The 23,980-nt window shown below is 39.8% G+C and overlaps 7 protein-coding genes across 7 annotated transcripts; 4 read left to right on the forward strand and 3 right to left on the reverse strand. All coding sequences in view use genetic code 12, as the record gives it.

The window, feature by feature from the left end:
• Window positions 1-56: 56 nt before the first annotated feature.
• Window positions 57-956, forward strand: KGF57_003838 (splicing factor SR family protein; the record flags this gene model as incomplete). Its single annotated transcript, XM_051753299.1, has 1 exon — window positions 57-956. One exon carries the CDS (start codon window positions 57-59, stop codon window positions 954-956), a length of 900 nt encoding a protein of 299 aa, XP_051607701.1.
• Window positions 957-1,518: 562 nt separating this feature from the next.
• KGF57_003839 (uncharacterized protein) lies at window positions 1,519-3,165 on the forward strand (the record flags this gene model as incomplete). Its single annotated transcript, XM_051753300.1, has 1 exon — window positions 1,519-3,165. The coding sequence occupies one exon, from the start codon at window positions 1,519-1,521 to the stop codon at window positions 3,163-3,165; it is 1,647 nt and encodes a 548-aa protein (XP_051607702.1).
• Window positions 3,166-3,269: 104 nt separating this feature from the next.
• On the reverse strand, window positions 3,270-7,295 carry KGF57_003840 (translation initiation factor 3 subunit; the record flags this gene model as incomplete). Its single annotated transcript, XM_051753301.1, has 1 exon — window positions 3,270-7,295. The coding sequence occupies one exon, from the start codon at window positions 7,293-7,295 to the stop codon at window positions 3,270-3,272; it is 4,026 nt and encodes a 1,341-aa protein (XP_051607703.1).
• A 666-nt stretch (window positions 7,296-7,961) lies between these two features.
• On the forward strand, window positions 7,962-9,986 carry KGF57_003841 (SCF ubiquitin ligase complex subunit; the record flags this gene model as incomplete). Its single annotated transcript, XM_051753302.1, has 1 exon — window positions 7,962-9,986. One exon carries the CDS (start codon window positions 7,962-7,964, stop codon window positions 9,984-9,986), a length of 2,025 nt encoding a protein of 674 aa, XP_051607704.1.
• An 892-nt stretch (window positions 9,987-10,878) lies between these two features.
• On the forward strand, window positions 10,879-14,700 carry RPM2 (ribonuclease P; the record flags this gene model as incomplete). The annotated part of the gene is made up of 2 exons (XM_051753303.1): window positions 10,879-11,257; window positions 11,414-14,700. The coding sequence occupies 2 exons, from the start codon at window positions 10,879-10,881 to the stop codon at window positions 14,698-14,700; spliced, it is 3,666 nt and encodes a 1,221-aa protein (XP_051607705.1).
• A 78-nt stretch (window positions 14,701-14,778) lies between these two features.
• On the reverse strand, window positions 14,779-17,547 carry KGF57_003843 (putative ubiquitin-specific protease; the record flags this gene model as incomplete). Its single annotated transcript, XM_051753304.1, has 1 exon — window positions 14,779-17,547. The coding sequence occupies one exon, from the start codon at window positions 17,545-17,547 to the stop codon at window positions 14,779-14,781; it is 2,769 nt and encodes a 922-aa protein (XP_051607706.1).
• Window positions 17,548-18,184: 637 nt separating this feature from the next.
• PHO91 (Pho91p) lies at window positions 18,185-20,848 on the reverse strand (the record flags this gene model as incomplete). Its single annotated transcript, XM_051753305.1, has 1 exon — window positions 18,185-20,848. The coding sequence occupies one exon, from the start codon at window positions 20,846-20,848 to the stop codon at window positions 18,185-18,187; it is 2,664 nt and encodes an 887-aa protein (XP_051607707.1).
• Window positions 20,849-23,980: the final 3,132 nt, after the last annotated feature.

Here is a 23,980-nt window from a genome sequence, read left to right on the forward strand (position 1 = left end):
CAAAAAATCCAACCAAAATGATCATCTCCAACGTCAACATTTCAACACAAGGTAGAATGAGCTACGCCCAAAGGAGATACGACAGAGGTGGTCGTGATAATTACTACAACAACTACAACAATAACAACAACTACGGCAACTACGGCAACAGTTTTAACGGTCAAGGCAACCGAAGCAATTTCAATCGTCGCAACGGCCATGACCAATCGAGAGGATACAGTAACAACAATAACAACGACAATGACTCCATCATTACTTGTGAATTTTACAACAAGATAGGTGCTTGTAGACATGGTGAGAAATGTTCCAAGAAACACATAAAACCAACATCATCCAAGACTCTACTATTGGCCAACTTGTACCAAAACCCGAAACACAACAAGAATGAAACTGAAGAGTTCACCGAAAAGCAAATCCAAGAACAATTTGATTTGTTCTTCCAGGATATATTCATACATATATCCAAGATGAGTCAAGTTCACGATCTAGTAGTTTGTGAAAACGAAAACAACCACTTGAATGGAAATGTCTATGTCCAATTCGCATCGGTACAAGATGCATCAAGTGTAAATACAAGTTTGAATCAAGAATGGTTCAATGGTCGACCTGTGCATTGTGATTTATCCCCAGTGAGTGAGTTCCTGGATGCTTGTTGTCGTGCTTACGATATGCAGAGTTGTGAGAGAGGTGAAATGTGTAATTATATGCATATTAGATACCCTTCGCCTGAATTGAGGCTGTTGTTGTTTAGGGCACAGGATAAGATGTATAGTTCTGTGCAGTTGGAGAGGTTGAAGAAGCAGTTGGATGAGGTCAAGATTTTGGGAGATGCCAATTTGGGTACACTGGGTGCTGGTGACGATGAAGATAATGACGACGATGAGGATGGTGACGATTATGGAGAGGGTAGCATGAATAAGCCAAATGCCAGTCAGTTGCTCAGTCTGCTTCATTGATGTTAGATTGTACGCTGTTCAGAGAGAGATGTTGGTGTCGATGTAATCGTCGCCATGGTGATATAACTGTTGAAGCAGCTATCTTGTTGTCTACTTAATTCTGTTCATAGGATATGTCTATACTTGTAAATTCTAATGATGATGATGAATCTAGAACAGCAGGAAAATAAAATTTTGGTCCTGACAAATGACTTACTAATTCTGCTTTTTTCTCTCTCTATATCTGTAGATACCCGCGAAGGAAAAATAAATTATTAACAGTCATATTATAATCTGTCAAAGGCTTCTTTATCATATACAAACAGACACATGTGTAACCTATTCATGAAGTTGTACTCACACCGCTTATAGATTGGATAACTCACCACGCAACCATTTATAAACTACATTCCACACTCCCATGTCATATAAGTGATTAACACCCATTTTTCATTTTCCCAATTTTTCAATTTTTCACTTTTTCACTTGTTCTCTTTATTTTATTCCCCCGAATTTCGGATTCGATACGAAAAAAAACAAAAAAAAAACACAACAACGAAAAATTCAAATTTGTTGAACCAAGATGATGATAACCAACCAGTTATCATTGGCTACGAAGACACCCAAGTTGTATAGATATCTACTATCTACATCTCAGAGGAACAACAAAAGTCTATCGCAACGTTTGCACTTTAAAATTGGTGTATCTTTTGCTTCTATTTCGGCAAGATTTTCCCAACGCTACAATAATCAACACAAACCATTTATAATATCTCACCAATCATTTTCTACATTGACTATGCTCACCCAGAAAATGACTTCTGGACCACAATCGCCTTCCTCGGACAAGGATAAGCAACAGCAACAGCAACAGCAACAGCCATACCATGACAAAGATGGTGCATCACACTCAACTCTGCAAACTCAACCCCATGCGAATGCGGAAGCACATGATGAGCATTCACACTCGCATTCGCACCATGACTCGGACTCCCACGGCCACGAACACGGCCACTCACACTCACACGGTGGTGCAAGCAGTCTATTACACCACCACCACCACTCTGCTCACGAGCCTAATGAGTTCTTAGCTGCTGGTGCTGCATCAATAAAGTCAAATGCCGCAGTACGAATCACTTGGATTGGACTTGTGGTTAACGTTGCATTGGCCATATCCAAGGGAATCGGAGGAGTTGTGTTTCACTCACAAGCATTGGTTGCCGATGCCATTCACTCAGTGAGTGACATGCTTGCTGATTTTTTAACCTTGGCTACTGTCAATGTCGCCGCTAAAGTGGGTACACCAACTAAATTCCCCTTTGGTTATGGTAAAATCGAAACTATTGGCTCATTTACTGTTAGTGCCATTTTGTTGTTTGCCGGTATTTCCGTTGGTTGGTCTTCACTATTGCAAATTTTCGAATTTGTACTTCCTACTCAATTGTATGAAATTGCCGCCAGCATACATATTGGACATAGTCACAACCACACTGATATTGTTGGCAGTGGTGGCGGCGCTGCAACAGCCAATACACCCTCGCATGGTCATGGACACACCACTCATACTGCCACTGGAACTGAATTGGCCACCCCCACCCATAGAGAAATCCCCAATATTAATGCTGCTTGGCTAGCAGCTGGTTCTATTGTCGCCAAGGAAATCTTGTACAAAAAGACTATGCAAATAGCTACTGAAACAAACTCAAAAGTCCTTGTTGCAAACGCATGGCATCACCGAGTTGATTCGTTGACTGCGATAGTTGCATTGCTCACGGTTGCAGGTGGAGTCTTGTTCAACATTGCCTGGTTAGATTCGATTGGAGGAATGGGGGTTTCTGCGTTGATCATTAAGGCAGGGTGGGATACTTTGAAAGAGGCATGGTATGAATTGATTGATCGTGGTGAACAACCAGGCTCTGCATTGTATGATAAAGTTGAAAGTATTGTAACTCATGAGTTGCAAAGCAGAGCGGAATTGCACCAGTTTAAATTGAAGCAATTGTCGGTGTTGTCTTCTGGTGCGAATACCAACATCAATTTTGTCTTGTTGACTGAGAATAAGCTGATTGATTTGCTGACATTGAATCGGTATGAGCGGACGCTTACTGACTTGATCAAACAAGATGATCGATTTGTTCGTAACATTTCAATCAAGTTTGAAGTTGCTGATGGGGAAGAAGCACACAAGGATGACGCAAAGGAGAATTTACACGGCAGAGAAGATAAATAGGATAAACATGTACATACACATTAAATCAAATGATAGTTTGTGATTAAAAAGGAAACTGTCTATTTACAATTTGTTCTCCTATGTACATAAAATGTCTCTCATTCTCACTTTTTGCTCTTCTTCGATGAAGCCTTCTTACGGCCCTCAATGAAATTCAAAATTTCATCAACTGATTGATTGGCAATTGAAGGGTCCGGTTGGGGTGGAGTTTGCCCCTTTTTCGAATGTCCATTACTCTTTCCATTAACATGCTTACCATTAACGCCAGCTGGACCACCACCAACAGAGGGGAACTTGACTTTAGATTGCTGTTGCAAAGATTTCTTAGAGTGGGTTGAATTGGTAGCCGTCGATTTCTTTTCCCTTGCAGCTTGAGCTTTGGTGTATTCCACATACAACGCAATGTTGGACTGGTACTTGCCGCATTGTTTCGTCATGGAATCATTTGGACCAAGCAAGTTTGCGAAAATCTTGTATGCTGCATCAAAGTATTCCTTGGACTGACTGATCTTGTTGGCTGATACTAAAACATTACCTATACGGAAGTAAAGCAATGCTGTAATCTCTGACTCCTCGCCATTCAACTCTTGACTATATTTCAAAGCTTGCAACAACAACTTCTTTGCCGATTCAAATTGTTTTATTTTTGACAATACATCAGCAGAGTTGATGAATGTGTTGACTATGGCCGGATGATCAGCTCCATAAACCAATGACCAAGTGTCAATAGTTTGCTTGTACAATTTCAACGAGTTTATTGCCAAGTCATTGCCACCTTCATAAAACGCTTGGTTCATGTACGCAGTAATGGTGTCATGACTGTCGAATCCACATGACCTTTCACACAAGACAACTGCTCTTCGACCAATCAATGCGGCATCGTAATACATACCCAATTCTTGATAAACTTGTGCCAACAAGGTGTAGAATCTTGCAGTTTCAGGATTCACTTTGCCGTAAATGGACTCGTGGATTGCTGCGAGTTCGGTAAACATTGACATTCCAACTTCTTTGTCACCGGAAACTAATTGGGCACGAGCACTAGCGAAAATTTCATCAATGATGGATGACTTGTAAGATGAATCTTTGACAACTGGCGTGAATGAAATGATGTCATCTGCAATAAATGTCGTCTCACGCTTCACTGATTTGGTAACGGGTTGTGAATGTGGAGAATTCTTTTTTTTCGATTTTTTCGATGATGATGAAGAAGAAGAAGAAGATGATGCAAATGATGAAGTTTGTCTCTTTTCTACAGCTTCCACCTGTATCTGATCATAAGCAGCATCAAACTCTTCCTTGCCAAAGGCATAATTGTGAGATTTCCATTGGATACCAAATTGGAAAGCAATCTCTCTCAACAACTGTGGTTTACGCACCAAAGTGTTAATCCAGTCGCCAGACAACTGATATCTAAATCTAGTGTACACTTCAACGGCAACCAAATCAACAACTTCCCTATGACCCAATTTAGTAAATGATAACTCATCAGGGGAATAAAATGCAGCATATGATTCATCCAAGTCAACTTTTGGCTGTTCAGTTACGGCACCACCAAGTAAGCAATTGTGGAAATGAGCCACTGCTGATGGAACAAGATATGTTGGGATGGACTTGATCAACTTTCTCAATATGTGCTTTGATGCTCTTGCAACCATTTCATGTATAGCTATGGTGTAGACAGTATTGTAATTAGCGATGGCTAATTCATAAGTTGCTTTTGAAGCAGGTTCTTCTTCATCGTCGTTGTCTTTCTCGTCCTTGATAGTTTTATCCTGATCCTCTTCTTCCTCTTTCTTTTGCTCCTCCTCTTTCCTCTTTTGCTCCTCCTCCTCTTTAGCCTTTTTCGTCAACTCGATATTTTCAGCAACGATTTTCTCAATCTCTTGCTGATACGCTTCCCTCTTGGCAATCAATTGTTCAGCAATGTATCCCAAATATCTCATATTGATACCGTATCTATGCAACTGTTCAGTTAATTGTTTCCCATCAAATGGGGGCAACAGTTGCCTAACTCCCTCCAAGAACTCAGTGATCAATTTCTCTTTGACGAATTTGGAGATTTGCCTTACCTCATCACGGTCTTCATCCAGTTCAAATGACGACGAAAATGCATCAGGGTTGAACACAACTTGATCAGTAGGTAATCCAATTTGTGGTTTTGCATCTTTATCGCCACCTTCTTTTGATTCAAGTTTACCTTCTTTTTCCAATTTTTCAGTCTCGGCTTTGAAAAGAACAGACACTTTACGTCTCCACCACTCACTTACTGCTTCATGTCTAACTAAAGCTTCTCCATGTGGATATGACGATTTCGAGTCTTGCGGGTTGAAATTCGATTCAATAAATTCAATATCACGTGGAGCAGTACGATATAATTCAATAACGTATTTTCTTCCATCGGTACCTGTTAATCCCTTGGTATCTTTTGACACAACCAACTCCTTTTGTGATAGGACTTCATTGGAGATTTTGACATTGTGTGGTTTCAAATGGAAAAGTTCACCAACTTGTTTCAAAGGTTCAACGAAAGACTCGTCTTCAAGAATCTTGGTCCCATCAGATGAAGCTCCATACTTGACTTTTTCTTGAATTTCTCCCTCAATTTCGCCAACTGTGGCATCCAAAATGCCAGGAACTGGTGCTTGACAAACGACTCTTTTGCCCATATAGTCCACTACACAAGTGAGTAAAGTAGACAAACCCTTAATATCATGTCTATTCATGATTTTGACCCCGGCAAGGTCTTTCGATGCAACGTACCTTGAAGCTTCTTCAGCACCAGTGTTTTCAAATCCATCAACAGTAGATGCACCAGTTGAGTAAAAAACACCATTCTTCAAATAAATGTACTTGTCTTCTTCTTCAGTTGGGTTCATTGGAGCAATATCACCCTTGATGATATGAACTGCTGTATCGGTGGCTGTCTTCGTGAAATCAAACAAGGTCTTTTGAAGGAGCTTATCACGAACAATGCGTTCTTGGAAAGTTGAAGTTGGAAGCTCCTTAATACTTTGAAATTCATTGTTCCACTCCTTGATGTATTCAGATCCATCTACACCATTGTTGATCAATGGTAATTGAGATCTAGACACATCGGGAGTGGGTTTCAACACTCCTTCGTCAACGACCCAAGGATGAGCAAGGAATGAATTGGATGGTGCAAGATAAGACTCGGGGTACTCGGTCGCTTGTGCCAATTTGACTTCGTTTTCTGCAATGGTCGAAGTGAATAATGGTGACAATGACGAGACCAAGTCAAACAATACGTAATTTTTGAAAAATTTCCCCTTTTCATTAATTTTGATACTGGGATTGAAGTTGATTGTTGATGATTTGTTGACAAAGAACCCGGAAAAGTGGCATGTAATATTGAAAGTTTCATTTTCCAATGTTTGCAAAGTTAAATACAAAAGATCACCTTTGGCTGCTTGGAATGCTGGTACTGGTGACCATTGAGAAACACTAAGGGATCTAATTGGTAACTTGACCACTTCGCCTACCTTGTCAAATTTTGCTTGACTAGTGATTTCACCGCCTGCCGCCTTTTCAACAGAAAACGAGTCAACAACAGTACCCAATTTTTCTTCGTCTTCTTTGGATAATGGTGTTGGCTCTTTACTTTCCAAAGTCTCTGTATTTTTATCTTGCGACTGCTCTTTAACCTTTAATTCCTCCAAATCGATGCCATTGAATCGGGAAACACCTCCTTGACAACCAATGTCACCAGAGATTCGGTCAATGAATCCAAGACCAATAGTGTCTCTAAATTTGGAAACCTGCTCATACACAGAGGCCAAGTTGTAAGCCTTGGCTTTGACTTGCAATTGCAATTGCTCCACATCTCCCAAATCCAACGCGCTGACAATCTCAGCAAACGACACAATCTCACCAAGACTTTCCACATCTACACCATGCACAAGGATAGAATAATTGGTCAAGTTTCGAGTTTGAGGTAAAAGTGCCAACGATTGTCTTAAATCGGCAATGTTTTCTTCATAGTGGGATGGAATTGATAACTCTCTGTCGTCAGTTTTCATAACCAGAGGTAACTCCAATTTCAATAAAAGCTCTTTTGGAGGTTGAACTTGAGCTTCTTGAAGCTCTGGAGCCTTTTCCTCGTCAGACATCGTTAACTTGTCCCAGGTTGATTATATACAACTCCGTAAAGTAGCCTTCCAGTTGAAAAAAAAAAAAATAAAAATTTTTTTTCAATTTTTTCTTTTTCTGTTTCCGCACTGAACATTGATTACTGCCGACTAATATATGCGGGAAAGAAGAAAAACAGGCTAACATACTCACTAAAGGTGCCAAATGGCTACTGAAAAATGGATCTGATTTAGGAGTCTTGTCTGTGGGGTGAAGTTGCACGTGTGGCTTGAGAAGCTTGTCTTGAACAGGTACCGAATCTTAATCGAAGCGCCAGCAGGAGTTTTGCCTTGACCAGGTGTCCTGTACTGTATTTCCGCCGCCAGATACGAGGACCCAAGGTTCGGCCCATTCAGGTCATTCAGGTTCCAGTAGATCAAATTCGGCAAGCAATTAATGGGAATCTCACAATCTTTCCAACCATTTGTATTTAAAAGCTGCAAACCTCTTTTTTGTGTTGCGATTTCAAGTGTTCTTTTTTTTTGTTTTGTTTTGTTCTTCTTCTTGTCTCCCACGCGGGTGCCATAAAAAAGCAGTTCAAGAATAAATGGCAAAAACACAACTTCTACTTCCCCTTCTTCTTCTTCTTTCTTTTTAGGAAGGTTACATTAGAAAACAAGTTGTCGTTATAGGGACGTATAACGGCAATGAGTCAGCCAGAAACCATCAGTGACTCTTTGGGAAACACAACCACCTCCTCACAACCATTAACCGACAATCATCAACAGATATTTGTCAATGACTTGCCAGATGAGATTTTAATTCATTCCTTCTCGCAGCTCGACCCTTCTTCATTGAATAGTCTACGACTCGTTTGCAAGAAATGGAACCATGTAATCAGTGACAAGGAAACCTGGACCAAACTGTTTCGTAGACGGTTTGGAATACAAACTTCAGTATCATCGTTCCCCAGTGTTACACATGGATCAAATTGGATGCAAGAGTATTTTGCTAGGCTAAGGATCATACGTAATTGGAAAAAGGGTATATCTACACATCAAACGTACCAGATGGTCAATAGTGAACATCGTATGGGTGGATTGACGTTGTGTGATTTCAAAATGAATAAACTTGCCGTATTTGATAAAGTACTGGGCAATATTAGTGTGGGCAATCTTGATAGTGGGAAAAATCAAAGTTTCATTCCAGGAATGATGAATATGGACATTTTGAGTTATGACATGAACTTTAATTACTTGGTGATGGGAAAAAAGGATGGAGGGATTGTGGTCAAGAACTTGATCATAAGCACTTCAATAAGTCAGCGGGGTAGTGTGACAAATTTTGAAGTTGTTGATGAGGAAAGGAGTTCGGTTACCAGTGTGACTATTAACACGAAAGTTGACAAGAATGGATTGTCAGTTGACGTCATTAGTGGACTGGCTGATGGCAGTTTACGGAGTTGGAGCCTACATGGGAAACTCAAGAATAAGGTCGCGTTGGACGGGATTGTTTTGAACATTAAGTCTGATTTCAGCAAGTACATAATTGCAAACACCACTGCATCGGTCTATGTTTTGAGATTTGAAAATTTGGAGATTTTGGGACATGCGCATTTGGATAGTCCCATGTGCGACGAAGAAGCAATGCATATTGAGCAACTCGTTCACCTGAAAAACTCCTTAGATGTTGATTTTGGTCGACAAAGCATCATTATATGTCGTGACAGGAGTGTTCGGGTTTATGACTTCTACTGCACTGGAGTACGAAGACTAGATCTTGAAGATGCAGTTGTTGTTCTGACGCAACTTCAAACGGCAGATAAACGGAGTTTGCTGAATGTGAACTCGAATGCAGTCGTTGGTGGTGATGGGTTACTTTGTGGGAATCTACTAAGTGACGGAAGCATTATTGTTTGGAATGTCCGTGAGGTGTCATCGCAAAAGATTGAACCACAGCTACGACTTTCCCCCGAATTGAATCATAAGAAGATTCTGGGTCGAATACACAATGCAGTATTGAATGGCCACTTACTTGGTGTTTCAACTTTTGCATTGAATGCGTCTGTTGTTGCAGTGGCGGGATACAACGGATTGACATGCATTTATGATGTCTTTACTGGAAAGTTTTTGAGGGAAGTTTCAATCAAGTTTCCCAAGCGATTCGACCACATGCAGCATTACCCCAAACTGGTGGAATTGGTACAACTCAACTTTGACCAAGAAGATACCAATGGTGTAATAGTGTGTGGAGATGTGATTCAATATTTCGAAGTTGGAAAGATAAATAGTAAACGACCTGGTGTTGGTTCGAGGAAAGCAAAGCACGTTAATATGGGATCTCATGGCAAGCACGAGTCCAAGAAGAAGATAAGAGATGGCATGGACGAGTACCATCGACAGGTATACGTACAAAACAAAACTGAGGAGTTGTTTGATCGATACAATGGGACCGAATTTGATGACGAGGAAGAGGAAATGAGAGTTGCTTTGGCCATGAGCGAAAACATGTATAGCAATAACTCAAGTCAAACAGATATGGAGGTGCATATCAATGGAAGCAGTCGTCCAGATAATGACTTGGCGTTGGCCTTGGAACTTTCGGCAGGAAAAACTGGTGATGACAATGGCTGCTTTCAATCACAAGACAGAGTGATACATCAAACGCAAGACGATGATGAGGTTGATGAAGAGTTGAGACGTGCTTTGGAATTATCATTGATAGAGCACTGAACGCGTGTTGGTTCTATTGTAAATTGCACGGTTACATAAGGACTCTTTTACATAGAAGAATGAATTTGTCATGTTTCTGTTTTGGGTAGTTAGGCCGAGTAGTGCGGATTCTAAACTCCGTATATGTCCCTTCGGCTGCGAATCGCAGTTGATTGAACCAATCACACGGCGAGAATTTTAAACGGAGAGTAGGGTACATTATATTTTTTTTTATTTTTTAATTTTTCTCAAATTGCAGTACTTTTGAGCTCAAGACTGCGGATGTAGATAAGGAGTCAATAATGAGGTGTTTCTAAGGTTAAGTAGCTTTACTTCTCTGCTTCAATTGGTTCCTGCTCCAATGGTTAGTGGGCTATTGATTGAATCCACGATTTCCTCCTAACTCCGTATTTTGTAAAGCACGCACTGTATGCAGGAAGAAGAATATGAAAAAAAAAAAAAAAGAAAATTTTTTTTCGTTATTTTTTTATTTTTTTTATTTTTTTTATTTTTTCTAAATTTTGTTTTTTGTATTAAATTGTTTTTACGTCTCTCTGTTTCTCTTTATTTCTGCAATAGAAAGTAATCATTCCATTTTTAGCCAATCAGTCATATCTATAGATTTATAGACAACACATATATACTTATTTCAAGAAAGGGAGAGTCTTTTCCACAACAACCATCCGTTCCACTGTCTGTTATATTTCGCTGCATTTACAAAGTCAACCACTAGATACCACACATATTCTTATTTGACCTGCTACTGCTGCTGTTCGTTGTTGCAAAAATAGAAATCCTTATGATCTTCAACCACCAACCAAAATAACAACAAACTGCATTAGGACTTCTTACAGACATATTATCCATTTTGCCTCAATTTAGATTGCTGGACCTTAGATATATTTAAAGCACAATGGTACTTCCTTCGTTTATACGGCTAGCTAGGCTATCGACCAGACTTCGCCAAGCACGAGTACACCATTCAAACCGTCGTTATCGCCAACCATTTTTCCAGGCATCTTTCCCTTATTTGAACACCAGTTATTACTACCAGGGGCTTCTGAAACGTCATGAATTTTTTGAGAGAGCCCGATGGTGGTCAAAAGCAGAGACTGGATCCACCAGTCAATCAACACCTTTTCTTGGTATAGCCGATGGCCATTATGGTTTGTATTACTCCATGTACAATCATGAATGTGAGAGAAAAGATCGTCAAGAGGCATATGAAGAGTATACCAGACGATATATGACCAATCAATGGGAACAAGGTGATAGAACTAAATACAAACGATGTATGTTTATGAGTGCATGCAAGCACCATAACGGTTATCATTATCACCATCACCAAAATTACCGTTGGTCAAGTGGCTGCAAGGGACGTAGGTGGAACCACCACCGATCACACAAACACTTCAGAAGGTTGTTTCATGTCAAACTTTTGCTTTTAGGGATTGCAGCTAAATTCATAATTTCCAAAGCTATTGTGGATACACAAGTTGGTTTGGACAACTTGAAAACAGCTACATACCGATTGGCTACATCGTGCTATGTCAAGCCAACTGGCTATTTCCTAAACTCGGGGTCAAATTTCCACTCCACGGGGGTTTCTTCTTCTCTGAGATTGGCCACATCTCCCATAAATGGTGATGTGTTTTCGATAGGAATTTCAAAAAGGTCATTCACCACTATTTCTGGCTCCCAATATCAACAACTAACCAAATCTTTTCAAACGACACCCGTTACTAAGCATGATCAAGCGGAAGAACCTTTTGAGAGCAGCTTCCTACAAACGCAAGTTGCCAACATAACCGAAGCATTTGAGAGCCGCACGGATGAAACAAAACTAAACGTGATATACCCATTATACCAAGCTATCAAACGCAATGAATTGACATTACCAACGGTGGAGCTTTACAATATCGTTTTGAAATCGATTATTGACAGGCCTGTCGACAATGAAGCTGACATCGGTGCAATAGAGAGAAAATTGACCAATTTACTCACTGTGTATCAGGACATTTTGTACGCAAACTTGAAACCTAATCAAGAAACGTACAAATTGGTTGTGAATGCAATGTTGGATAGTACGATAAAGTGTTCATCTGTTTCTTGTTCAAATTACATTGAATTCAAGGAGACTTCAACAAAAGCTAAGGAGTTTGCTCAAGTTGCATTTGAATTGGTTGAATCGTCACCTAAACATGTCCAGTTTAGCAGTGTTTTTGATAAGATTGTCACATTGTCTAAATTGTATCCAGACCTTGTGAGTGAACTGATTATTACATCATTCAAGCAATTGTTATCCACACTATACTCTACTGACTCAAAGTACTACCTCAATGTGTTGGAGTTTTCTGCATTCTTGCCGCAATCTAAATCGTATAATGAGCAAGAGGCGTATGAAACTATTTCACAAACGTACAGCAAGATTAGAGACTTGAATGAGGTTGATGAATTTGCAGTTTATGAGTCCATGATGACTGCGTTAGTTAGCAACAACCAACTTGGCAATGCGAGTCAATTGTTGGACAATATTCTAATCGACTATAAAGAGTCGTTGCAATTTAGTACCAAACCGTCCAAAAAGCAAGTGAGCGACTTAATTGCTGCATTCTTGAAAGTGTACGCCAATAAGGTGGGTGTGGTTGAATGTTATCAATTGTTGCAAAAGTTTCAACAAGTGGCATACTTGCCTGAATTGCCCGTATCATTTTACAATTACATGATTGTCAAATTGCAGGAAGATCCTGAAGGATATGACGATATGTGGCTGTTGTATAACCGCGTGGCTTTGAGAAAAGACTTTCAACAAACCTCGACTATAGACATGATGAAAGTCGTAAATGGATTGTCGTGCCGTGATGCTCTTTTAAAGCTTGCTATTTGCAAAGGTGACCATGAGAGAGTTTTTCAACTACTTAAGGAGATTATTTTGAAGGAGCACTTGATTGGAGATCATCAGGTGTTCCGTATGGTTTTGGACTATTTGAACAATGGAGTGACTAATAGCAAATCGCAAGGAGAATTTTTCAATCAGTACTATTTGGGGTTGCTTTATCAAGTGATATCAGCTCAAGCAAAACATTATCATTCGTCGAAGCACCTCAATGATTTTGTGTCTGAGTTTGTCAAATATTTGACCATTTCGACTCCATTTGAATTGGCAAACAATGAAATGGCAGTGTCTAGCATTGCCAACTACAATGTGCAACTACTCATGAGCTCGCCATTGGCATTCAAATGTGTTGAGAATTTTGATCTTCAATCGGATAATCTTTATGGTCTTAATATCATTGCTCGTCATTTGTTATTGTATTCAGGTACTGAGGAACAAACTTTGGTCAAAGTTGCAGACCTTGAAGCACACTTGATCAATCAGTTTGAGGATGCAGGCAACCATTATATCCAGTTGACTGAAGATGTCATGGTGTTGAGCGCCGAATTGAAGGCACATTTTGCTGAAATTGTTGGAACCTTGAGCACCACAACGACTGCCATTGAAATAGCTTGTGGTTTCTTGAATATTCCTCGAGTGGAAGCGACTGAGGTTGCAAGGCCTTCTTTTGATCAAGATTTGAGCTATTTGTTGAACGTGAATTACACCAAAGGAGCCACCACATTTATTGATCTGTTCGAGAAGGGTTTCACATTTGACTTCAAAACTTGGAACGCCCTCATTAACCAAAATTTCATCAATGAGTACATTTCCAGGATTGATGTCGCTTCTATGTTGGATAGGATTTGGATGACGGATTGTGAAGAGGAGTTAAAATTATCTTTGTTAGGGAGGTTGGTTGCGTATAATGATGCATTGGTCAACCAGGAGATCTTGGAGTTTTACTGTCGCGAAAACGTATTCAATAGCTGCTCGTTGAGCAACTTGTTCCAATCTAGCACTCACATCGATACAGTACAGTTTGATTTTGAATTGGCGTACCTGAAAAACCCAGATGTCAACTGGGTACTTTCTTACTTCAACTACTTGAGTCAACAAGGACGTTTTGATGTGTTGTGGAAGTGTTGTACACTCGTTGATGCCAAGTCTGAAGAGATTCGATTGTTTGCACTTGAAGCTGCCTACGAGACCGACATGCACGATTTTGCTAAACTTTTAGAAGAATGTGCTGTTTCGCGTAACAACCCCAAGTTTATTGAATTGCAAATCAAGCATGCCATAAGGTCTGGTATCGTTGCCAGTGATATTTTGGCCAATGAATACAAGTCTAGTTCTCCAAATATCATCGAGAGGCTATCCTATGTCAAGTTTTTGAACTCTTTACAACAGAGCAAATTTGATTACACAAATTCTAAATTTGTATCCCTCAATCACATGGCTAGTGCAATACTCGCATGCGGCAATTTTCAACAAATGAAGAACATGGTTGATACAAATCCAATTGAATCTAAATCTCAGCTTGTTTCAATCATATTGCAAATGATGATTGATGCAGTGCCTCATGCACCGGCCAAATCAATCCTCAATAGATTTATGCTTTTCATCAAATTTTATAAAGTCTTGGGCTTAGGTTGTGTTTTACCCGTGCAACAGTTTTTACAAGTTATTACATTGTTGAAGTTGACCAAATCGGATTTGTTGTCAATTTTAACTAATAGAGTTTTGGGCAACGCTGATGGTGGTGCCATTTCTGACATTGTCAATTTTTATTTCTTGGAAGTTCAGTTGTTTGATAGAGAATCGAAACAACTAGTTTATAATTATTTAGAGACGAATTAATGAGAGGTTTTAATGTTTAATTGGGAAAACATTGTGTGCTGTTTTGCATTATGTATTTTCTAAAAAGCTCTAAATACTCTAATTGCGATGTGATCGCTTAATTTGTCTTCTATCAACTCTTTCATAGTACAAAATGTAAACGGACGTTTCTTCAGCCAAGACAGAGCGAGTGGAAACTTCACTGACCTGACCATCACTGATTCTCCAGTATGGATTTGAAATCAACGAACTAATCTTTTTCATCTTCACCTTCTTTTGCGGCGACTCGGCAGTTGTGGGTTTCGATGCGGATGCATTCAAGTTGCCTACTTCATCACCATTGACTTCCTGAGATAAGGGGTGGTGGCGATTAGACGATGAAGCTCCTTTATTGTGTGGCAATGCTCTACCCTGCACCTGCTGTTGCTGTTGCTGTTGCTGTTGCTGTTGCTGTTGCTGTTGCTGTTGCTGTTGCTGTTGCTGTTTCTGTTGCTGCTCCTCCTTGAGATTATGTTGCGCAAATGCATCTTCAAAGTTGTTACTATTGAGAGCGTTGCTCTTCATTGGGTCATCAACCAAGATCTCCGCTGGTGTGTGCAACCCAGTTTGCAAAATTTCCTCAACGTTCTTAGGGTTGGCTTGGATGACGGATGGTCGTCTACCCATAAGATTTGAAAATTTCGATCGTAATCCATCATCGTCTTTATCCGATCCACCACTGACTGACCGGCTCAGTTTCCGTAATGATACTTTTCGACCAAGTGAAAATGATGATGGGGACGATGTTGACGCATCATTGCTGGAAGCGAGGTCATTGACATCTTCTTGTGGTACAGAATCAACGGGAGTCGCTTCACAGTGAATGTTTCCTGACAAATCCATGATTTCGGGTGACAATTTGAAAATGTTTCCTTCCTTGTTCTTGACGTAGAGAGGTTTGTGTTTGAAACATTCATAATGTCCTTGGGTATGGGACCCCAAGTGCTTAATCACTGCTCGTAAGCGGTACTTGTAGATATCATTATCGTTGAATTTGAACTTTCTGAAATGTTGGCTCAATTTTTCCGTTTGTTGTTCTGACATGGGTGCCGAATTGATGGATTGGTGAACAGGGACAGGTGTTTCACCAGTTCTCAATGTGGTCGCAGTTGTCATGGTTTCAGCGGCGGAATCTGCACTTGTGACTGAATTTTCGTCCGCTTCATCGTCATCGTCATCGTCGTCGTCATCGTCGTCGTCATCGTCATCTTCCGTGGTGCCGTTATCAGTAGTTTTCCCATCATCAGTCAAAACTTCTTCCTCATCTTCATCAGCAGGACCTTTTTCTTCAAAATCACCGCGTTGAACATCTTCATCCTCCATATCATTTTCATCAGTGGTTAAGACCGAGGACGTGAGCTTATTCAACAATTTCTCTTCATCATCTTGAACAATTGACTGGAAATATTTCAATCGCTCGACATACTCTTTCCCAATTGACAATGTCAATGTATCTTTAAACTCAACACGACACGAATTTCTCGTAACCGACTGTCCATCAAATGCTGATCTCGACAAGTGGAAACCAAAGATCTTGGGTGGTTTTAGAATTTGTGACTTTTTCGCAACAGTTGAAGTGACTTTAGAAATGTCAATTCCATTGACGTTATAGGACTTGATGAAATCCCCCAATGGTTCTGGCAAATCCTCATTGATACACAATTGTGGATTCTTATCCAAGTCATTGATCTGTTGCAAAAACTGTCCTTCTTGAGGCGAAGAAACGGGTCTTGCTTCTCCATTATGAGATTCAGCATATGCATGCTCGTTGGCTACAATTTTGTCCAATCTGCATTTAACACATTGGTATCCTTCAATAGTTTCGCTCTCATTCTCTTCCAATAAAGTTTCCAATTTTACCAGTGGCTGTGAAGGTAAATGCAATGTCAACATGACGAATGGAGTAAAGATTGGTTTCGAAACACCATGGCATGTCAAACATCTCATTTGGCTCAAGATTAATCCATCAAACGGGAATTCAGGAACGGATATTTGTTCCAAGACAGTGTAGTCCTGAGGCGATGGCTGGCCACCCTTGGGAACGACTTGGTGTAAATGCAAAGTAATAAACTTGTGGAAACTTTTCAATTTCAAATTCTCATTCTCCAAAGTTTCATTAATCAATTGAGTCAACTCTTGAGCATCATGTTGACTTCTTGATATTTTGGCATTGAATATCTTTTCCAATTCATGTAGAAAAGTCCAAACTGAAATCGTCTTTGATGTCATTTGAGTTTCTTGCAATTTCTTAACCATTGAAGCCAATGCTATATGTAAGGGGATATCGAATTTTTGATTTGATGCTTTGAATTTGCCGCTTTGCAATGACTTGTGATGTTCTGTTCTCAACTTGATCAATTCATCGATATTGATGTTGTGAGACTTGATGAATTCAAATAGTTGGTTGAAACTAGTGATAAATCTGTTGAGATACTCTGTCAATGAAGGTAATGCAGAGTATGCTTGTAAAGAAGAGTTGGCAAAACAGTCATTTCTCAAGTTGATCAATCCGGTTGTGTGTTTGTCTGGGCGTTTGGTAAACATTTTCGAGTTGCTATTGCTGCTGAATATTGGGAGTGATGGTGCAGCAATGTATAATATAAGAGTGGTTGTAAGGAGTATTTTCAATAGAAGTGAGCTCCTCTGTTGTGGGGTCTTGTTAAACCAGTAGTTGGTTAATGGCTGGGGTATGTACCTGAAGATAGGGTTGTGGAGGACAATGGATGGGGTAAGTTGCTGCTGCTGCTGCGATTGAAGATTTGTGGAGGTTGAACTGATGAATTCTTGATTAGTAATGAGTTGTTTTAGTTGCAATACAAGATTATCCATTCAATGGGGGGAGGGGGAGGGGGTAGTGAATAGATGACTCTCCCTATATAATCTCTTTTTAGAGTGCCAACAAAAAGGAATTAGTAAAAGCTAAAATTTAAACGCCAGAAAACAAGACCAGAAAAAGAAGAGAAAAAAAGAAATTTGTGACATGTGTTGCGTGCGAGAATTTGTTCGCTCGGAACTAAAGCCGAAACATTTTTTTAGTCAGATCTCGGAGATTAGATGAGACCCCTCTTTCCTATCCTTCTTCCCTTTGTGCGTACAAACGGGTACACTGGGTAAGCGCTCACCTTTGGCTTCCTTCTGTATTGTCAAAACGGTTTGCGATGCCTAGGGATTGAAGAATTTGAGGAACAAGGACATCACTCACATTTAAAAATACAATGATGTCATTTAGTGAGGTAATTTTTTTCTCAGTCAAAAAGTGTGTCGCAAATTCAGTGTCACATTCACGAATAAGGTGCATCCTCATACACAAAGCAGCTAGATGCACCCCTGAGAATATCAATAACTACGGTTTGGCAAATGCTGGCAAACGCTAACAAGTCTTTTATGCATTATCTTCGTAGTACTAAACACTACACAGCTTACTATATATGCCGCTATGTGACTCTCCCTCTCCCGCTCCCCCTGTTCAAAAGTTTATAATCTTCATCGTGGCGTACCCGATCGTAACGATTATCCCGTATGCAATCAATGAACTGGGCACACCCCTGGTTATAAATGTACTGACTGTCAAATATGGCTTACCAAATTCATCAGTCATACAAATAGCAGTAACATTGGGGAACCCAGAGGTAGGTAAACCCATAGCTGCAGAACACAACAATGCACTGGCCATAATCAACAATCTCGGGTGGGGCTCCGGCATATTATTTCCAATTTCTTGCACCAATGGAATAATGATCAATGCTGCTACTGTGTGAGACACAAAAGTTGCCATAATCAAAATCAATAATCCAAATGTGAGGGTGACACCAAACAACGAGAAGCCTTCGACTTGTCTTTGTATTTCGATTGCGATGGTATTCAATAACCCAGATGATGCTACTGCTTTACCCAAAGCAGTACCACCCATGGCCAACACAACAATGTTCCATGGATAATTGTTGAAATCTTCAGTGGTCAATAAGCCAGAACCGAAAAACAAGATCATTGGAATCAATGAGATTATACCCATTTCTCCAAAAATCCCAGTCAATTTCGATGCAAAACACCACAACAAGATAGTTCCCACGGATACTACTGAGATATACCACTGGATACCTGAGAACTTATCATCAATCATCCTAATTGGTACTAAATGTGTGTTTTTGGAATTGCAATTGAATGTGATCAACAAAAACATCCAAATCAACAACAATGTCAATACACAAACGGGAATCGAGATGACAAACCACTGGCCCCACGATGGTTGTGGTTCAATGGCGCCAATAGCAATGATGTTTTGTGGTGAAGCTATGGGTGAGGCCATTCCTCCTACATTGGAAGCCAATGCAATGCCCAAGATCAAAGCGTTGATGAATTGAGATCCCTTGGGCAAGGTACGGGTGAGTGGTGTAATCAAACTCAAACACATGACAGGCGCCGCAACGTTCGACAAGAAAGCTGACGCGATTAATGCAACTCCCATAATGGTTAACAATACAACTGATGGATTAGTTCCAGCTTTAGACAAGATCCAGGTGGATATCAATTTGGCAATATGGTACTTTGACAATGCCGCTGCTAAAGTAAATCCACCCAACAACAACAATATGACTGAATTCCACATTGTGCTCAAGATATACTTGGATGCATCGATCGAATCCATGATGGATCCGTCATCATTCTTAATCACATTGAGAAACACAATCAACAACGGAATCAACAAGGACGTAACAAACAATGGAATAGCTTCAGTAGCCCATAGTAAAGACGCACAAACCAACATGGCAAAACAATTCTTTTGCGCAACATCATCAAATGGCGACACATTGAGCAAGATGAGAGTAACTGACACAATGACAAACAATTTCACAAGTACGGGGTTCCGTATTGATATATTGAATGAGCTCAATCTTCCACCACTTGCTTTTAACTCGGTTTCTTTATCACTCAAGGCACCTTCTACTCTATCCACCAACTTTGAATTGGCTGCATAGGTCTTTCTTTCCAATCCAATCATATCTCTCCAAACGGTGTTTCTTTCCCAAACAACATGTTCTCGTAAATGAATTGATAATTCTTGTCTAGCAGTTTCAAAATCGTCGCCATGGTTACAAATCAATGCATACAATTTGATTAACGATTCCAATCTTTCATTGACCTTTTGTATAGTTGCCCTTTTGAATATGTAGGAATTTTCGGGCAATGATTCCAAGTATGATTCCTTGATATTGGTGTTCAAAGACTTGTCAAATTTCTTTAAAGCCTTTTTGAATCCAGTTTGATTCAATTCAATGTACGACTTCAACTCTGATAATGTAGTGTATAACCCGATTGTTCTTTTTCTAAGTATAATACGACTTTCGGTAAGTAGGAGCAATTGCGGTGGTAATCGGTTTTCAGTAGATGTGACATTTGTCAATTCGTTCCACAAGTTTTGTGATTTGGGTGACTGTAAGTAGTCATCAATTGACTTTGTACGGTGTAGGTCATGGCCGTTTGATCCACCTCGTGGAATAATAGGTGTGGACCCCATACGTTTAACTTGTCTTCCTCTTGCTTGAGGGCCAAGAATACGATCTCTCTCCAACTCTTCGATATAATTCTCTTCTTGAGCGTCGACTCCATCCTCGTCGTCATCGTCGTCTTCACCTTCACCTTGAGTAAACTCCGTATCAGGGTCGGTGGTGTTGGTTATATAATTATCTTGAGAAGTAGCTGAGAACCGTCTTGCTTGGTCGAATCTCGATTTGAACTTTTTATTCCCCTTGTCTTGCAAATTTTCTGCAATTTCTTGTTCAAATACTTCAATGTCATACACCAAGTCATCAATGCTCCTAAACAAGAATTGCTCTTGCTGCTTGTAGAATGTGTCAATTTTTTTCAATTCAGCATTTAATGCTGCTTCAAATACTCTGGCAGGATTACTATCATCATCATCATCATCATCTAAATGTGCTGTACTTGAATAATGCTCACCCACTAAATGCGCGTTCTCCTCTAAATCTGCAGTATCATCAAAGTTGGCGTAGTTTCTTCTCAAACTGTCTCTTTGCAAAGAATATATCAACTTTTTCAAAGTCGTGTATGCGATGTACTTTGATGACCACTCAGGGACAGCATTAAATTGTATCGAGTGTGAGAACTTCATCCCAGTGGTTGAAGGAGGGAGTTTCTACTCTGAAGTTGGAAATGTACGAAAATACAATGTAAATGCCCAGGTTACCGTAGAAGGTGCAAATTGACTCTATCAGTAGTATAGGATGGACTTGTACTGTGCCGTGTACCAACGCGGTGGACGAATCTAGAGAAGATAAAAAGAATTGCGACAAAACATAGTTGGACAAAATACACGACCTTTTTCATTTACCTTGTATTTCGAACAACAGATGGTGAATGCCACCATACACACAACTGCTTATTTAGGAATGTAGGAAATTGAGTGGTATGTTTGTCTATCCTGTAACAGGTTTACCTTCCATTTACGCAGATGAAGCTTATTCTGAGTTCGAAGTTAGTTAAGTAATTTGCTTGGAAATGATTGCAAAATGTACCAAGTGTAAAATTCTACCAAGTACAAAATCCATTCGTAGAGATATACTGACGCTAGCCTTGATTATAGAAATAACTTGACTCCATATTATTGCAGCAGCGTTACTGCGAATTCGAGAAGTTCGATACCTAGTACAAAGCACTCCCTCATAGTGGGTGAAGCATGACACAGATACGCTACCAAGTACATAGTTAAATGGCAATCCTACAAAACGAGTTTAATTTGAGTAGTTTCAGATACTCCTTTTAAAAGTCAAACTCCATTCTATGTCAAGGTATAGTCATTAGCGTCAGCGGTTGAGTCTATGAGTATTAACTTGAAGCTAGCATAGCGAGTGGTGAAGATATCTGTTACTAAAATCCCATTTAAGCAGCAAAAAGCAATCGTAACACCTAAAATAAAAATAAAAATAAAAATTAAAATAAAAATAAAAATACGCCATAAGAATTTGAAAGACGTCATAGAAAATGAGAGAGACATTTTGTACCACTTGAACAAAAAAAACTAAAGAAAGTGGCTGAAGTGGTATTTTGTTTTGGGACCTTGGAAATTTCATAATTATTTTGGTACACCAGCAAGGATAGACACACTATCATTCCAGTACTTGATACTATTACACAACTTAATATCCCACACACAAGCACAGTCAGTTTCCAACAGCGTACTATACACAGTGGTGATAAACCGATTTCCTCATCATACTATCTCACAACTACGTCTCGTGCTTTCACAACTTTAGAATAGCAAATATTATTCCTTTGAGTCCTGCATTGCCTCAATATATAAGATAAGCTATCAAAGATGGACTTTTGCTTCTTCCTTATTGGGTGTATGTGTCAAGTCTCTTAACAAAGATGAGTTTCGAGTTGGATTCTAGAGTTGCTAGATTTGGCTGGATATGTGATTAAGGTGGAATATCGCTATTGCATGCAGAGGAGCCGTTAGTCTCGACTCACAACGTGTCCTTTCCAGCCCACAAGATCAGCCATTTCCGTTTCAAATTAGAACCATCACAAGCTTCAAGATGTCTGTACTAACAACAATCATTTAGTCAAGGAATTCAACAAACAATTGCCAGATGTAGGCAATGTTTCATGCTATTGTGGTCGTTGCCATAACCAAAGTGCACATGCCATTCGTACAATCAACACGGTCACGCTTTTCTTTATCCCCGTCCTCCCATTCTATTACTCCAAGAGGTTAAAATGCGGTATTTGTGGAAATTCTGGAGATTTGGACAAAACAGCACTCGAGCATTTGAAAAAGGGGGAGCCTGTAGCGATAAGTGGGTAGTAGAGAGTTGATTCTTGGCGATACGTATTGCCAGTTGATGCTTGGTGAGTTTTTTGTTTTACTATGGGTTGGGAGGATTTATTGTTTTGTATTTTTGCTATATATTTGCTAGCTGTGGCCTATAATTGCCTACTGAGACTGATCTTTAATGTAGGTTGTTGAAGCTGCAGCTTGTTTCAGATGTAACTTTATATTCAAGTAATTCATATTGTAGCACCTTTGGTTGTTACCTAATCATGCTGCTTATCGCAAAAATGCACCCGTCTTTAGCTACTCCTATAATAGACCAATGGAGCACTCGACCTCTCAATAACTGAACCCCCAATATTGACCAATTACTCAACGAAAAATCACCACTTCAATACGACCAACGGCGGAATCAATATTTCATTGTGACTTCTGCCTCAGTGAATCGTATAATTAACCCGTTACAGTTGTACCAAATGACAATTATCCCGAGATTAGGGAAAAACGTTTGTCCGTAGTCAAATCACCACAAACGCACAACGAAACACAGTGGTGTGAGTGGGGGAGACCGGGATCAAAGACCGAAAATCTACAACACAATTAAGCAAATTTCAAGTCCAGTGTGACAAGAACAACCTTATGTTGGGAATATATCGAACCATTTTTGCCAAACTCTTGCTGGAAGGTAGCCAACCCCACGATTGCCCAAAGTTTTTTTTTTTTTTCAGATGTAGTTGTCGAGCAACGACGATTGTCGAAAACTTCCTCCAAAAAAAAAAACAAAAAAAAAAGAATTTTAGATTTCAGTATTGGTTAAAAACGGGTGTTATCCCAGCATTGATAGTGCCGTAGTGTTGAAAAGGATAGTAGTGGGAAAACAAAGTTACTCTACTCACACAAAACCTTAAACACGCTCGGGGTTATGTTGAGGATCTTTCGTTTTGTGAGGCGGTTGTATTTTCTCCGACCAAAAAAAAAAAAAAAAACAAAAAAAAGAAAATGTTCCAGTGGGGAAATCATTGGATCACCACGAGTATGGGAATTGAATACACCAAATTTTGTCCACACTCGTATCTTCATGACATGCACAAGGACATAGCTTGACTATACCGACACAATAGACTTGCCGCAGACTTGGTCCAACATAGTTTTTATAAATCCGCTAGACCTTCAAAGGAGGTGAGTTTGCTGTTTTTGTTACCTAATCTTGCTTAAGCCTTTTTCTTTTCTTATTTTCTTTTTTTTTTTTTTTGGGGGGGGGGGGGGGGGGGGACGTGTATGTGTGTGAATGTTTTTCATCAATATCAGTGGGAATAGTGGTTTCTTTATAAACGTGGCTGTATTTAGGGTCTTGTGGGAGGAGTGTACCCGTAATCGGCGATGAAAGAGTTCAATATGAAAATTTGTGGCATTTGATTACTTTAGCGTCGGTGACAAACCCGTGCGAGGGGTTGAGACAAGAAAACCCCG

This window comes from Candida theae, assembly GCF_024610275.1.
Source record: "Candida theae strain CBS 12239 chromosome Unknown scaffold5, whole genome shotgun sequence".
Lineage (NCBI taxonomy): Eukaryota > Fungi > Ascomycota > Pichiomycetes > Serinales > Debaryomycetaceae > Lodderomyces > Lodderomyces theae.